This window comes from Pavona decussata, unplaced genomic scaffold (genome assembly GCF_977016875.1).
Source record: "Pavona decussata unplaced genomic scaffold, jaPavDecu1.1 SCAFFOLD_120, whole genome shotgun sequence".
Taxonomy (NCBI): domain Eukaryota; kingdom Metazoa; phylum Cnidaria; class Anthozoa; order Scleractinia; family Agariciidae; genus Pavona; species Pavona decussata.
In genome coordinates, this window is record NW_028145534.1 from 516,443 (window position 1) to 532,967 (window position 16,525).

The following is a 16,525-nucleotide window of genomic DNA, read 5'->3' on the forward strand; positions in this document are numbered from 1 at the left end:
CGTTTGAGAGCTTAGCCCCAAATCTATAATTATGTACACAGTAAATTAGGACTATCCGCCCAACGTATAGATACAATACATTAAAATGTGACTACCAGGATTCATCAAGTATTCCTTGTACAATTTCTTTTTTGACTTTTTGAAGTTCTTTGACTACCAAGCTCTGTATTTCATAAAAGAAATCCTGGCAAACAAGTGTACCTCTCCAAATTAGCGCGCCGAAGTTCACAGTGCAATTCTTCAACATTGTTCAACTGTTTGAAGTTCTTGGGTAGTTAAGCTCTTCATATCAACAAAAGCGGGATCGGTGGTTTCGAGCATCTCTGTTTTATCAACACGAGTTCTTAATAAGAGTTCTCCTCTTTCCTTGGCTAGTCTGACGATGGAGTCACATAAGCTTTCCATTGATGAGTAATCAGACGTGTTAAAGTCAAACAAATCTTGGATATAGCCAAGGATGTGACTCTAAAGTGAAATAAACACAAACTCGATTAGCTAAGGCTTCTTGTCATTACTTCCATGTGTTAGCTACCCTTAGAAGTGACATGTAAAATACCCACCGCTGTACTAGCCGGGGCTCGAGACTAACGCTAGCCAACTAGCCACTGAATATTAAAATTCAGTTTCGGCTAGTACGTTTTGCGCTCTAACTAGCCATTTTGGCTAGTAAAAATTGTAAGGCACTGCAAGGTCAGACAGAATTGAAAATTATTTACGCGAATCGAGAGAAGTGAAACTAAGTAAAACAGACTACATGTCAGCAGATTTCATAAACTTCACTGCTTTGATTAAAACGATGAGTTGAAACAACCAAAAGGAAACAAACGATTCACTTCGTCAAATTCTCCTGTTATCAAATGAAAGTGACAAATGGCAGAATCTGCTTCTCGCCACATGTGAATGAAACGTTTGTTTTGTCTAGTAAAACCAGACCTGTTACTAGCCAGTGGCTAGTGAGCTAAAACGTTACTCTTGAGCCCTGCTAGCGTACACATTTTAAAAACCGCGACCCAACCCACGAAGCAGAACAACCTGGCCTCGAAACTGGAGGTACGTTGGTTTGCATTCTATTTTATTTACCTTTACTCAAGTTATAGCGCAGTTAAAGTATGTCGGGTTTAATGGTTTACAGTGCGACGCGCCTTACCGTGCCCACCCAGGCAACAAACTTTTTTTTACAAGTTAGCCAATCACGATACGCGAATAAATAAAAAAAAAAAATAATAAAAGCTTCGTTTATAGTGGAAATGCACTTAGCTACCCAAAGCTAGTTTACAGGCATTCCACTCAGAAATAACAGGAAACAAATAATAATCAAATCAAACATAACATGTTAAAAATCCCAACTGGCAGGAAGCAAACCAGCTGGCTATTTACAAGCGTGGCCGAGGACGGGGCTTGAACCTGGGACCTCCGGATTTCAAGTCCGGCGCCCTTACCACTGGACCACGCTGCCTCCTCCTATTTGATTAACGGTCACGCCTCGTTGGAAAGCAACAGGCAAGTGACACAACAACGAATTATTGAAACAATGTCTACCGTAATTATTCGAATAAACGCCTCCTTCGAACAAACGCCGCCCACGAATAAACGCCGCAAGGACAAGTAAAAATATCATTAAACGCCGCCCTCAAATAAACGCCGCATCTTAAGTACCAAAAATTTAATATACGCCGCGGCGTTTATTCGAATAAATGCCGTATTTGTATTTTATGAACAAGGAGGAAGATATCCTGACTGGCTAACTTGTAAAAAAAGTGTTGGGTGGCCACGGTAAGGCGCGTCGCACTGTAAAGCCTGGTTTACACGTACGACGCAAGCATAAGCACAAGAAACCTACGTGTAAACCGGTGCGACGCAAGCATAAGCGCGATTTCCATTCTCTTGTGTTTGTGCTTATGCTTGCGTCGTTGCGTCGTACGTGTAAACCGGGACGACGCAAGCATAAGCATAAGCGCAAGGAAAGGAAAATGCAAAACAGTGACAAGTTGTCAGCGTACAATCTAGTTACTCATGCGTTGCCATTTTCCGCCATGTTGGAATCAAATCTCGACTGCTTCTGCGCTTGCGTATGTCACGTTATGCTTATGCTTGTCGCACGTGTAAACATCCTTGTGCTTGTGCTTATGCTTATGCTTGCGTCGTACGTGTAAACCAAGCTTAATGGTCTAATGATTCTTTAACCATTTATACAACGAAAGAAACAAAACAAAAAAGCTAAAAGATGGCGGGATAGCAGCAGGGGGAAACTTAATTGACCTTAATTCCCATTCATGGTGAGTGTAACTAACTGAGAAGAACTGTTGTTAGTGACATTGACTGACTTTTTGACAACCTGAGCGCAAGTTATTGACTATGCTCACCCAACAGTCATTAACTGACTTACAGGGCCACTGTCACGGCAATGTGGCAGTATTTTGGTCAAAACTACTCTAACATTTGACGAAAAACCTTTCTGCTAACATGATATATTGCTCTTAGAACACCGGGAAGAAAATATTAAGGGATTTCTACAAGGAAGAACTAACTATAATTGGTTTTTAGCGCCTTCTCTAAAATACACAAGAAGAACGTGAAAAAACTGGCCAAAATTTTCAAGTTGTAATCCATTTCCATCCCAGCCATCCGCAGCCAAACATAGCTAAAACTAGTTTCTGTCCACTAGTAGGGTTATTGTAAAAAAAAAAAAAAAAAAAAAATGAATCATTATTTTAACGATTCCACCGATTCAAATATGTTTTTTGGCCACTCAAAGTGACACTAAAATAGGTGACACAGTTCCCCTTTAATTATGATATGAAGCCTGCGCTCAAACCATTTACAATGCCACTAAAGAAAGGAAGCCGTGATTGATAGACTTTGATAGTAATCACGAGTAACATAAATAAATAAACAGTATATTCAACAGTTCAATCATTGCATTAACTCATATCTGCGGTTTTCGCCACTAAGTACCGACAAATGAATGTCCATCAACGAGGTTTGGGAATATAAAGAAAATATTACAAGTGCCATGCATTACCTTGAAATACTCGCAGACTTGTTTGAGTTCCTCATCTGTTCCAAGAAATCCCCAAGCAAGAACAGGGGACACATACTGAGCAACAACATAGAAATGCGCCATAAAGCCATACTGATCCTGATTGGAAACAAGTAACAAAATAAAAAATAAATAAATAACCTTTGTTTACCCTCGGCAGTGTTTATGGCACAAGTGCTAGTGGGGCCGAGCATTAACGGCACAAAGAAATAATTTAAATTGAAAATAACATGGGTAAAAATCCCAACTGGCAGGAGGCAGACCAGCTGGCTATTTACAAGCGCGGCCGAGGAGTTGAACTTGGGGCTACCGAGAAACAACTCCAGCTAGCGGTCAGAGCGGGACTTGAACCGGGGACTTCCGGATTTCAAGTCTGGCGCCCTAACCACTCGACCACGCTGCCTCCAACAATAATTAAACAAGTACCTTAACTGTAACGCTGCCGTTGCAAATCCTAAATATAGCAAAATATAAGGCCATGTTCTCATCAATAGGCCAGGAGTATAAGAACTACTGCGAATGCTGGTCCAGTTCATCAGGCCCCAGTTGTTTGAAAGCCGATTAACGCTTATCCCCGATTATGTAATATTAAGCTAATGCCAAAGAAAAGTCTAAGTCAAAACTGAAGGAGAAAAATCTTTTGGAAAAATCTTTATTGATTAGTTATTGAACTCGAATGAAATATTCACTTTAACTCAGGATTAGCTTAATCGGGCTTTGAACAACCTGGCCCTGAAGCTTAACACCAACATTTTGCTAAATTTTCCAGCAGCTTAACAGTAGGGGGAGGAGAGGAAATGAATGACCTAAAACTGTATATACTGCATTAACAGTCCATGTTTTTTTGCATTCCACACCACCCCCCACATACAGAAGATCGTTAAGGCTGATTTTAGATGGCACAACTTTGTTGCATGCAACATGCTGAAAACAGTTTACAATACAAATTATCTACTGAAATAAAAGCTACAACTTACCTATGATATGATTATGATGTACAACACCTCAAGATGTCGTAGGATTTCAAAACAAATTGTAGGTATTGTACGTACTTACCTGGAGATAAGAGGCCTTGGCCTTTAGCACACCCCATATAGCTGTCGTAAGAGCCTGGCAAGGATGACACAACATGAGACACATTATAACGTGCTATTGACAAGGCATGAACACTTTAACTCCATTTGATGGTAAAATCGGAAACTAGGAAGTCATCTGTATAGGTAAGAGTAGACCTCCGTCTTATAATAATTCTTTAATTCAGTGAAAAGTGGAGCTGGGGTCATATTGAACATTTTTCTACTTCTGCACAAAATTGTTTTGCTTCCAAACTTGATTGCAATAAGGCAATGCAAATGAGACAAGCTATTGGAACACTTATAACAAACTCATCATGTAACAGCAGCAGAGTTAGAAATTATTTATTATGTCCTATTGACTTGAGACTGACTTGGAAAAGGACAATGCAGTGCAAACCCTACATGTAAGTATTTTACATAACTACTGTACGCTGGTGGATTGTGTGACACACTAGGATGGAATTTCCAAGAAACAGAAGTCTGATCAAAATAAAGGACTCGAATGCCATCTTCTGCTCCTAGAGGAACTTAAAAATTTCCCTGATACTTACAGTCTCTTTGATCCGTGCTGACAGCCATCTGTTTTGAACAGCTGTCGCTACTGAGTAGGGTGGGGTCTCTAGGTCATCAAAAGCATCTAACAGCACAAAGTCCAACAGTACGTCATAAAATGACAGGTGGGTCACCTGAAACAATTATAGTACATATAGATCAAGACAGACTTGATGCATGACCACACAAACACAAAAATATGAGGGGAAGAGACTAACTCTTAAGTACAGCTATGGACAGCAGTTTTCAGCCAAACATTATTAGTGCATGACTGCACGTTAGGTCATAATTTCAGATATTTATTTCTAGAGATGAGGCGCACATTGTGTACTGACACAAAGCAGTGGACTGAAGAAGATGTCATTTAGCCCTAAATGTGGGCTGCATGGTCAATACACTATTTTAGAACATTTCGTTTAATAAAATGTTGAATTTTTGTTTAATAGTTAGAATGTATTCTCAACTTAACAAAACATTCATCTTTTTGACCAACAACAACAAAGTCAAAGTGAAAGCTATATTATATGTACACAAACAAGATCATTTCACATTAGAGAAGACAGTTTTCAGAAGTTGTTGTTTACCTACATGTAGAAATAATTATTGTCCCTAAACCCTAAACTAAAATCTTAAATTTTTCCAAGAAGTCAAACTATCATGAAATTAACCTGCTCTTAAATTTCTGGGGCCTCAAACCAGGCCATTTTTGAAAATCATTTTACTCTTTCCACATGCAAAGGACCATTCTCTGAATGGATAGCACAACACTACAGGCAGAGACAAGCATAACATGTCTGATAAAAATTAAAATCTTATACAGTGTATCTGCAACATCATGATAGTCGCACCCCTCTGCCAGTGAGCTCCTCCTTAATTTGCTTCCAGTTTTCGGTTAATGATGAGTACTCCACTAATTCATCAAATGCAGCTTGAAAGTCACATGGGTCCTGTGAAAAGTACAGTGTATCAATGTTATACTTTGTAATTTCTAACATTCATTTGATACTAATGTCATCGTGTCTGCATGTATCACACTTTGACACAAACATTACCCAAATTATAACTTATTTACTTCAAAGGCAGCTACTGAACACAACATAATAATAACATTCACAAACTTCAAGAATCTTTAATTTACATTTTACAGGTAGGACACCCAGTGAATGGCTTTCATATCCTGTTGAGGAAATCTATTTGTGTCAGATTATTTCAGGCTACTACCATGCACAGTGGAAGGTTACGGTGCTATACAATGTTTTTGATTCCAGTAACAACTCAACAAGCAATAAGTTTAACTTAGAGAATTGTTACAATTATGCTTCAATATCCAGATACATGTGCATGTACATGTATTTATTCAAAAAGAACAAAAATTAATAAAGGTTTGGAAACATGGTGCAACATATTCAGCATATTGTGCATATTGCATGCATACAGTAGTTCTACTTTCAATTTGCATAGTGTTGCATGCTACACTGTACAAATTATATTTATTTTCAGTGGCGGGTGAAATTGAAAAGCTAACTAAAACAATGTTGCACCAATTGTGTCTGGCTGATTAGTATGAACTTATTTAGGTATAAATGTGCAGATTTACAAATGAAGTTATTTACTTTACCTTGCCTGCACTTTCAACAACAGCAGAAACAGCTTGCCGACCACTGTCAATAAACCACTGACGAGTTTCAGGTGATGCAAACACCATCTTGTAAAACAAATGGAAGAGGAAACAATTTATTAAATTGACAAAGCAATTCAACAGCACTTTAACATGCAATGAAGCCAAAAAAAATATATATATATATTCTGAATGCCCACTGTCCTCTTATAATAAATTGATTTTTTTTCTGTTTGTTGAATATTTAAGAATACACCCTCAGGTAAAAAGCATATAATTCTTTTAAGCTGAATGTAGGGTGGGGTTTAAGCATACACTGTACAGTGTAAGTAAGATGTATGTATAAACCCTTTTTATTAATGTAGTCATTAAATATTCATTTATATGGCTGTGTCCTATTTTAATCTTTATATTTAGAAGAATTTATTGGCCTTACATAATTATGTAGGTGTGAAAAAGTAACCTGAATCGTTATTGTCAAACCTTTGATGCCTGTCGAATGCAGTGTACTTTTGCAAGGAACTCCATGTCACTCTCACAGCCTACAATGCTTGTTCTTAACAATAAAAAAAAGAAATAAGTAATTAAAAGTGCATGATCCTGTAAAGCTTTTATTGACAGAGAATAAATATACTGTCAGAGGTTTAATTTAACATTTTTTCAACATCTACAACACAATGCACACCAATATCAATAAGGACTGCAAAGTGCCCTTGGACATTGAGATAATGATGATGATGAGAAAAATGTAAACTAAAAATTTACAAATACAAATCAATATACTCTAACTGCCAATGTCACAAGCACAAAGATGCTGGAAATTTCAAATCAACACAGTAGATTAAGTCAAGAACAAATATTTATTACGAACTGTAGTCGTTCCCTTGCATGTACCTTATCTTTCGGCATTGAATTCCATGACGGATGTAATACTGCAAGCTTGACACATAAAATTCCAGGTGGCTGTACAGAAATGAAGCAAACTTACATGTATGTTTAAGAGCAAGTTTGTACCTAAGACATAACTCAGAAGCTTAGTACACTAAAAAAAAGTGAATGTTAAAGGACCCTTGTCAGCCTCCGCCATTTTTGATGCCATCGAAATTATTGATATTGCATGGTGAAGCAAAATCTTAATTGCTTTACTGTAAGTTGTGTTCCTGAAAGTATGTTTCATAATACATGTATCTTTAACAGTTTCACTGTGATGAATTCATTTCGACATGCTCCGAATAAAATATAATGGCCAAACTCTTGAATATAAACAAAAACAAAGGGGTGCCTGACTAGGGCCCTTTAAGCAATAACTAAAATCATACATGCAACAGTATAGAGTCATTACACGTGGTTTATTGAATTTTTGATAACATCAACGAGAGATGCAGGCAAACAATGCAGACAAAATTAATTCACTAATTCTACTGACAATAGCCAATAACATCACAGCAAAACTGAGAGACAACCAATAATATCATGACTTTGATGACCAATCAGATCAATATCCAAGGGCATAAACTGATACCAAAAAATCAGTCCATATCACCATGCAACAAAAGTCCTTCTCAAAACTTACACTAAGTCCAAGGATCATTTGATCTACAATGTACCTACTTACTGTATGATGTGGCTCCTCGGTTCAAACAATTTGCAATTTTTCAAGGTATAGCCACATATGGTGTAGTTACTGTAGTGTTATATATCATAGTGTTAACAAATATTGGTTGTAACAATTAGCCTACTGAATGGGAGCTAATTCTTTCACCACTGCACCACCCCTTATATTTGGTTAAAAATTTCCTTACTCATTTGCCAGACTACCCAAACTACCCAATGTGCTGCACATGACTGTGTAGTGTCTTGTCTAAGGAGAAATTTATTTAGAGCCAATACCAACCTGTGACTGCCAGCTGTGTTCAGTACAGCTTCTCTAAACAACTTTAGTTTGTGTGATTCATTCACAAGCCTCTCATCAGCGCTATCATCAAACTACAAAACAAAACCAAAAAAAAAATAAGCAAAACAAAAGACAGTTTAATTCTTATAATTCCTTTATAATTTGACCAGATTCATTACCTGTCGACATAAATTGAGAACAAACAAAAGTAAATTAAGTAAAACTAACAAAATAAACACACATGTTCCACCACATATGACATATGTCACCTCTAACTGTGCATTATCAGATGCCGATACAAATGACTCTGTGTCAGATGAATTATCTTCATCCAGTCCTTGGTTCATCTCCAGCTGTAACTGTTCCTGCAGACTCTCGTCATCAATCCATGTCAACATATTACTGGGTGTGCGTGGCAATGATGTCACAACAAGATCATACTGTTCAATAACTCTTCGCAGTTTTCTAGAGCTACCAATCAAAGCATTGAGTTTTGCATCAGCTTCAAAAATGAAAAACAAGTTCTCATCCTGAGAACTACTCTGCGCTTGTCGTGTCATCACATAATCTGCAGCTTCATACCAGTGTTCTAGTGCCATTTCAAAGCTTTCCACACCTACAGGTGATACAGTGGAAGGCAGTCAGAGAACAAACTATAACTGAATCCAGTTACATGTATACTGTATGGCTGTAAAAACAGCTTGCTATAGTGTATCTTGAACCTCTCACCATCTCAAAACAGTGACTACTAACAACGTCTTACTTAATTTCAAACAGAAAGTCAGTACTCATTTTTGTTACTGTTTATCTCAAAATCCCGCTTTCTCAAACAATAATTGATTGATCGAGACAAACTAAAAATTATTTTTACTTTGCCTCAATCAACCAATATTTAACTGATAGCAAGTTGCTGTTTTTATCACCTTTATTAATATAAGTTTATCCAAAAACCAGTGATAGCTTCAATCTTATAATAACAGCAAAGTTTATACACTGTACCTGTTATAAGATTTTTAAAGGTGTTGATTAAATTATAATTATTGACAGAATTAAATCAAACATGCAATTATGTGCATGTGAGCTCTTGGCTTTGAATCAGCCCTGATAACTGCACACAAATTGCTCAGGACAGGGTCAAGTGGTTCCGACATCTCTCTGCCATTAGCCTCTTGAAGGTTGCAAGGCAAACAAAACAGTTGCAGTCATCCCTTCCCCATACTTTTAGAGACCCTTTCTGTCACAGATTGGCTTCTTCAGCAGTCACCTTATACTACACATGTCAACTAATTTGTTACCCAACGATATGCATATTAACAGAAGATACATGAAGTTCAGTTTCTGTTATACACTGTAAACTAGTACATTTAAAATTTTAAGATAAAATCCCCACAAGCTAATAATGTACGGAAAATGTCATAAAATATGTACTACAAAATCTTAAAACTAATAAGTTAAGCACAGTGTAAGAAAAAAAGTGGAAAGTGAGTTATCATACAGCTGTACCTCTCTTAATGAGTTCCTCTATGATCTCCTCTTCATCTGTGATTAGGTCAACAGCACTGTCTTCAGAAATCCTACCATCTGTGTTGCACACGATAAAATAATATTCTTAGAGAGGCTATTAAAACCTATTAAAATAAACAATACGTGACTCTGGAAAAGATCAGTTTCTTGATCTAAAGCCTTCATCGACCATGCAAACCTTCCCAAAAATACTAACGTAATCTGCTCATGTTCTCCTCATTCCCTAAACATATTTTTAGATTTGTGATCTGATGTTAATACTTATTAATTTCTATTTACTTTTACATGTATTTTATCTGTAAGTACACGAGCCCACCAGCTCTGCTGAATACTCCATCGTGTTTAAATAAAGTGCTCAGTTCAGTTCAGTTCAGTTCAGTAAATATAAATTTATTCCCACATTGCATCACTTCAGCAATTATTATTTGAGGGACAGGAGTGTCAAACTGCGAGTTGATGTCACTGATGATAGGGTATCGGGATATTTTCTGGAATCACCCATCCTAAAGAAGACAGTTGCCTTTTTGCAAGTAACTAGCTGGCTAAACAAAGAAAATTGCTGATATATCATTGCTATGCAAAGAATTGCCAAGCAGAGTAGCCGGCCAAGATAGAGAAGTAGGTGGCAATTTTCACTGGTAGCCAGTACTTTTTGCAACCATGAGAATTTTTTTTATGGACACAGGGAACTGCCACGAAAGTAAAATGTTTTGCCAAGGAATACCCAAAATTAATGTGCCTTTTAATTACAAGAGTTCATGGCTGTGTATTGTACTGTGAAATGGAAATGATTGATCTTTACACAAGAAATTACTGAGCAAATTTAATTATTAAATTTATAAATAAACTTAAAATGTTTACCATTCACAGTTATAACAACGTCATCCATGTTTCCTGTTTGAGATCTAACACTTGATGCATGGCGTCGGAAAATAAGTTCCTGTTCTAAGCTGGCACCCTTTGGTCTGGATGATTCACCAACAGAAACTCTTGAGCTACCTGTATGTTTAAACAGCAAAGTAATAGTTACCCATGGATATATTATTACATGTGAGCTAAATAATAATTGTACCTTATGGCACTCTTTATGCACTCATACTTTTACAGTCAAACCCTCGTTATCATGGACACTGTCGGGACCAGAAAAAGTGTGTACATTACACAGTGTCAGTGTATTCAAAGCAGGTCAATTTTAAGGATAATGTATGCCGGAGTGGGACCAAGAAAACTAGCCATAATAACGAGTGCCTGTATTAAGCGGGTGTCCATAAAATGCAGTTAAATGCAATTTAACTAAGTTAACAACAAAGAGAAGCTGGCATTCATTGGGCGGTCAGCGGTTTTTGGTAGGAAGCGCATGCGCAGCAGCACCGCTTTGTAGTGGCATTTAAGCGTGGCGGTTCGTAGCGGTTTTGTGTTGACCTTATAGCTGCAGAAGGGAAATACCATCTTAAGTGCTATGTACGATTCCTGAGAAACACGCATTTCAAAATTCCCAGTCATGATTCAATGTCCACACAGTTTTTCTTCCTCTGCACATGAAAAACCAGTGAGGAAGAGAGAAACTGCTAAACTAGCGATCTTGCATTGACTCACAGCCCTACTATCCCCAGTCTCCAGTCTTGCATGGTATTATATCACAATACTGGAAGTTAAATTTTATGTTTTAATACATAAAATTATATGAAACCTGAGGAAGAAAAATTGATAGGGAAATTTTTTTCATTTTCATATATTCAAGAACAACATGAAGATCTGATCAAGGAGAAAAAAATTCTGTCATATCAATTTAAATTAAGGTTCCCAGATTCTTCATAGAAACAAAAAGTTCTGCAGAGAAATAAATCTTTCCTAACTCATGTGTAGTTGATCTCTTCTTGTACACCAATTTTGCATCCATGAAACTGTGAAGATTTTGTCAGTATATACAGCATCATTGAAATTTCCATCATAATAAATTCAAATAAAAGATATACTTTGTGGTCACTGGCAACCTCAGACAGGTACACTGAGATAAGAGCTTAAACTTCGACTGTTGATATTTTGAGAGTTAATTGTATGTAAATGAAATTTGAAACTTCAAAGGCCTGAGTCTAACCTGGTCTGGACTATAGGTTCATAAATTTTGTCAGAGGTTCACCCAGCTTATTATTCCTTTTATTTAAATGCATGGCACTGTAATTTATCTCAGTGCCACCAGCAGTTCTGCTGTAAACAATTACAAGCAAATATTTTAATGATAGAACCTGCTCCCACAGCAACCATACTGAACCTGGACATTTGGCATAATTTAACAACAAATATCTGTTTTGCCCAACATCTAAATTAAATCACAGTCAATATCAAATCTATTTTACATAAAACAACAAACTTAATGTGTACAATGTTGAATTTCCACTGTTCATGTACAAGCATGTTGTTCTTACAACAAACTTGATATTCTGTCTGTAAACACTTTAAAATATAAGCTTAGTTACGGAAATTTAAGTTTAATTACTCAATTTTAAGGTAGTTAAAACTATATTGCTTTCAGAATAAAACCAATGCAAACGTGTAGACGTTCAAAGTTCAGTCTTAAATACGCATAATTGATTGAGGACTCAATAATTCGATAATTCATGTGAGCTTACATATGGTCAAGTTTTGGGAACTTCGTTTCTGCATGTTTTCTCCTGTAGCTTATGCAAGGGGTAAACATCGAAGAAGTTCGTAAATCTTACCTGAAGTAGCAGTTCTCTTTCTTCTCAAGGGACGGTCATTATAAGAGGAGCTCTTCCCTGTTGAGGGTTCGCGGCGCTTTCTTCTCAAATATCGCGCTGCAAGGTAGAGAACAGTCCCAGCGCCGAAAGACAACGCAAGCAACGCAGTGATTTGTAGCACTCGCGAAGAACGGAACATAATTTTGCTGCAATGGATGCTGAATCACATCTTTCTCATTCACATCTTGCTGCAAAACGCTCATAAAACAATCAAATTTTCAGCATATTCGGAAGGTACATGTACTTTTGCAATTATTGCACCGTTCACTGTTCACTGGTTCAGCTGATGAAACATGAGCCTTCTGTTAGCATGCGGTAATACTTCACAGAGGGAAGGGACTGGGCACTAGCCGAAAGTGGAAAAATGGCGGACAAGTTGTCGGAAGAGTCGAAGGTGGGATAAATAATGTTTTCAGCTGTTTAAAAGGGGGTGTAAACAGTTAAATCTGTTTCAGTAAAGCTCACATTGATACACTAGAGCTAACATTTGCCCATTTAGGTTAGAATTTGTCCTAGTTTTTGCAGTTCGTTTGCTTCAAACATCAGTGGTTTACGTGTATGATGCATGCCTGCCCTTCGTTCATTCATTGATAAGCTTATCGTAGTTTCGTGTCCATTTGCGCTGTACCTGTACATGTACCATTCCTAGGCGTAACATGGAGTTAATATATCATATACAGTCGGGGATTGTCTGGGGATGGAGGATTAGCTCATGTTCATAATATAGAACTTTTACTCATGCCTGGAATTTGAAAATTCAAAGAGGTGGAATGCATTTTACCTCGAGGGCGTACCCAGTTTAAGGAGTCAATAAAGAGACTTAGAATTACGTTTGTGCCAAACGGTAAACGACAGAAATAACCATGTGACCGTGTTTATTTTACATTTGCCACTTTCGGTTTTCCACTTTTCAGTTTCTCAGTAAAATTGAGTAGTTTTGCATTAGCATCAGATGCCAGAATTATTGTGTACTATTCTCATCTATGTTTCAAGAAAACAAAAATGTAAATTTCACGTTTCCTTGCCAGGTTTGGTTGAGGCCTTATAGGGGTGGAGGGGGAGGGAGGGGGTGGTGGTGTACAAGCAGTGTGTGTGTTGGGAGGGGGAGTGAGTCAGGGAAAAGGTGCGACAGATATGCAATCAGGCAAATCAATAATTTAAGCTTTTTCCTCTTATTATAAATCTAGAATTTAAAGATACAATTGCAGTCATTTTTGAGTGGCACAGATGAATCAGGCCAAGTATTATCAAATGTGGAGAAGACACAGTGTGCCATTGTGTTGCTACATTCCCTCCCATGTGCCAGGCACGCTGTCTTAGAGCAGCTCTGTGATGTGTTTCATGAAGCTGTTCAGAAATATGTTGTAGAGTTAGAAAGACAGGCATTATCTGGTAAGTTTTATTTTTATTATTGTCAAATCATAATTATTTTTTTCCCATGATTTAAACCCACACAAGTTTTCCCTTGTTTTGTAAAGCTATCATTGTCCTGCACTCTGCGGTTTCACTTTTTTGCTTTCTTTATTTATATGCCATCTGTGAACATTAATAATTTATTAAAATAAGGTTACCCCATGGACACAATTTTCATTATTTTTTATGTAAACTCAATCATCCAAAAGCTGCTTAAGATCAGAGAAAGGAAGCGTTTCTTAACTTGAAGAGTCTTGGGGTTTAGGGCAGTTTGTGATGCTTAACCATCCTGGCTTGACGTTCCAGCATGCTTTTTTACGAGACATTTATTTTTGGCAGGTATCACAGGCCATCCCGATGCCCTGGATCCAGAGTTATCATCAGCACTTCAGAATGTCAGTGAAGTCGTTCGCAAATTTGTTGATAATAATCCCACAGCCTGGGCTCCGCTTATTTGCCAGGTAATACATCATGCAGAATACATGAAGCATTGTCTGCAGACTGTATTGTCTGGAAACAAAAGAATTTTTAAAAGCTGTTTGTCTAAGAAGCGTAATATATAATTAATTACCTTGACTATTATAATAAAACTACATGTACTACTCAGACTTATTCATTTTTATAAGTACAGTGGTATCTGTAAAATACAGCTTTAGTGATGTTGTATGTATTTTATCCATGATATTTTGCAGTGGTCATTAAATCTTCTTGGGCAAGTTGTCACAAGAAATAATGGAAGAAGAGGTACAGTTGTCTGGCTTAAAAATAATTTAATTATAAACTTTGACAATTCTCATGACTGATTTTCACCAAATATCAACATGTCAATATAATAAAATTATTGTTTACTTACAAGTTAATTAAGTTTTGATTACTTTTTTCAATCAAAATCTAAAAAAAATGTGCTTTTTTGTCAGCATAAATATATGAGCGGTCACTTCAGAGTTGCAGGAATCTCTAGTTACTGAGTGGTATAACTTAACAATAAATTTTCTTTGTGGACAATAAAACTAGTTATAGCATCAGAAGAAGTTTTGCATAAATAGCGAGTAACCCAAATGATGCTTGTTCTTGAAATGGTCCCAGTTAGTAAAATATTGACTCGGTATGTTATCATAGTTTTAATATTAATAGTACCATTTGTTCCTCAACAAGTATTCGGGACACTATTTCACGATCATTTTGTGTTTTAATATTTGACAGGTCTTTTTAACATCAGTCAGCATAGGCAGGCAATTTACTGTCATTAGCAGTAAATATGAAGCAAATTTAAACTTTTCTTACTATGCACTATTTCATAGTGTAGAAGTCTCTTGTTGTAATTTTGTTAAGAAAACCTTGTACTACAGATTGAAATACAGTGTAAAAGATCCTTGAGAAAATTAACACTTCTTAAAATTAATTAATAATCCTTGAGAACATTTAATACTTCAAGCAATATAATGTGTCTTGAATGTTTTGTTCATTTATTTGTTGTTGTTTTTTCTAGGAGTCAGTATCACCATGTCACTTAGTGAGGGTCTTCATAAATGGATGTTATTTCCTGCTGTTCAAAGATTAATGGATATTGCAATCCACTGCAGTGCAAAATTGTAGGTTAAAACTGTCCATTCTACTGTATACCCTCCCCTTTTTTTGTTACTTTTAGGAAATACTTTAAAATAATTTATTATTTCCAGGGTCTATTAGTAATATTGTTAACAAGTGGGGCACGAAGATGAAGTCCCAGCGGCAGAGAACCTACAGCTACATGTACTGCAGTCCTTACGATACATATAGTCTGTATATTACAGACTGGAGTTAATGTTACAACAAATAAGAATAACTGACAACAAACCCTGTTCAATATTTAGGACTTTCTCTTTTGCAGATACCAAATTGTTGTGGTCACAAAGGTGTCCATTACAGCATGAGTTGACTGTTGCACCTGTACAACTACATGTAACCGAGAAGTCATCTTTAGCCCAAAAGCACATGTACACTGTACATAAATCTCCATTTCCCTTGAAAGGCATTATTTAAAGCAGATGATTTAATAATTCTCAGTTTTCACTGTCACGTCATTGAAAAAAAAAAATCGAAACCATTCCATGAATGAAGTCAAGAAATTGACGTGTTATAGATGATAAATAAATAAGGTATCTGTCCAAGCGTTAGGTCTGTGCGGTATTCTGTACTCGAGTTATTTGACAAAGTGTTCCACATAAATTTATAGAGCTTAGTATGGAGACGCCATGTTTGTGTCCCTCTGAGGGGCACAAACATGGCGGCCGGAAATAGGAAAAAACATCTGGAGTTCACTTTTGCCAGAAAGATGTTTGCTTGCCATTGTGAATTTTCGAATGTTTAGATTAATATTTCTCCTCAAACTTAAATTGTTTAGAATGCTGAAAATCACCCGAAGAGTCATTTTTAAGATACGGAAAAGCTCTGTCACGACCGTCCTCCTGATGTCACGCTTGATGGAAACTCGGAAATTGAAACTGTTCTATTTTCAAAAGGAAGCACGACATCGAGCTAAGAAATCGTGAACAGACATATTTTTAGGTAATCTTTCCTTGAATGAAGGTAAAAATTTTGTAGGCCTCCCAGTTTTGAATTGTAGAATTTGGTGACGTCACATGAAAACCAAGAATAGCGACCTCTATA

General features: G+C 36.8%; 2 protein-coding genes across 3 annotated transcripts in view; one reads left to right on the forward strand and one right to left on the reverse strand.

Annotated features, from left to right (window-relative positions):
* LOC146469687 (mitoguardin 1-like) lies at window positions 1-12,724 on the reverse strand. The gene is made up of 13 exons (XM_085122999.1): window positions 12,425-12,724; window positions 10,566-10,703; window positions 9,684-9,761; window positions 8,450-8,796; window positions 8,181-8,272; window positions 7,181-7,249; window positions 6,770-6,842; window positions 6,287-6,373; window positions 5,517-5,615; window positions 4,668-4,802; window positions 4,097-4,150; window positions 3,023-3,139; window positions 1-465 (listed from the first exon to the last, which is right to left on the reverse strand). The coding sequence occupies exons 1-13, from the start codon at window positions 12,600-12,602 to the stop codon at window positions 241-243; spliced, it is 1,692 nt and encodes a 563-aa protein (XP_084979125.1). The 5' UTR covers window positions 12,603-12,724; the 3' UTR covers window positions 1-240.
* The window catches only part of LOC146469688 (integrator complex subunit 5-like), a 20,844-nt gene continuing 17,043 nt past the window's right edge, over window positions 12,725-16,525 (forward strand). For both annotated transcript variants that reach the window (XM_085122997.1, XM_085122998.1), the window contains exons 1-5: window positions 12,725-12,857; window positions 13,651-13,855; window positions 14,216-14,337; window positions 14,569-14,620; window positions 15,366-15,468. In XM_085122997.1, coding sequence (XP_084979123.1) covers window positions 12,828-12,857; window positions 13,651-13,855; window positions 14,216-14,337; window positions 14,569-14,620; window positions 15,366-15,468 — 512 coding nt within the window. In that variant the 5' untranslated portion in view covers window positions 12,725-12,827. The remainder of the gene's footprint in view (window positions 12,858-13,650; window positions 13,856-14,215; window positions 14,338-14,568; window positions 14,621-15,365; window positions 15,469-16,525) is intronic.

What these genes read in the sequence shown, in the direction of transcription:
- LOC146469687 (XM_085122999.1), bottom strand. Translation starts at nt 12,602, where the DNA reads ATGTTCCGTTCTTCGCGAGTGCTACAAATCACTGCGTTGCTTGCGTTG. An exon ending in ATTCAATGCCGAAAGATAAG is followed by an intron (nt 6,843 to 7,180) that starts GTACATGCAAGG and finishes TTTATTGTTAAG; the next exon opens with AACAAGCATTGTAGGCTGTG. An exon ending in GCATTCGACAGGCATCAAAG is followed by an intron (nt 6,374 to 6,769) that starts GTTTGACAATAA and finishes TTGTTTTACAAG; the next exon opens with ATGGTGTTTGCATCACCTGA.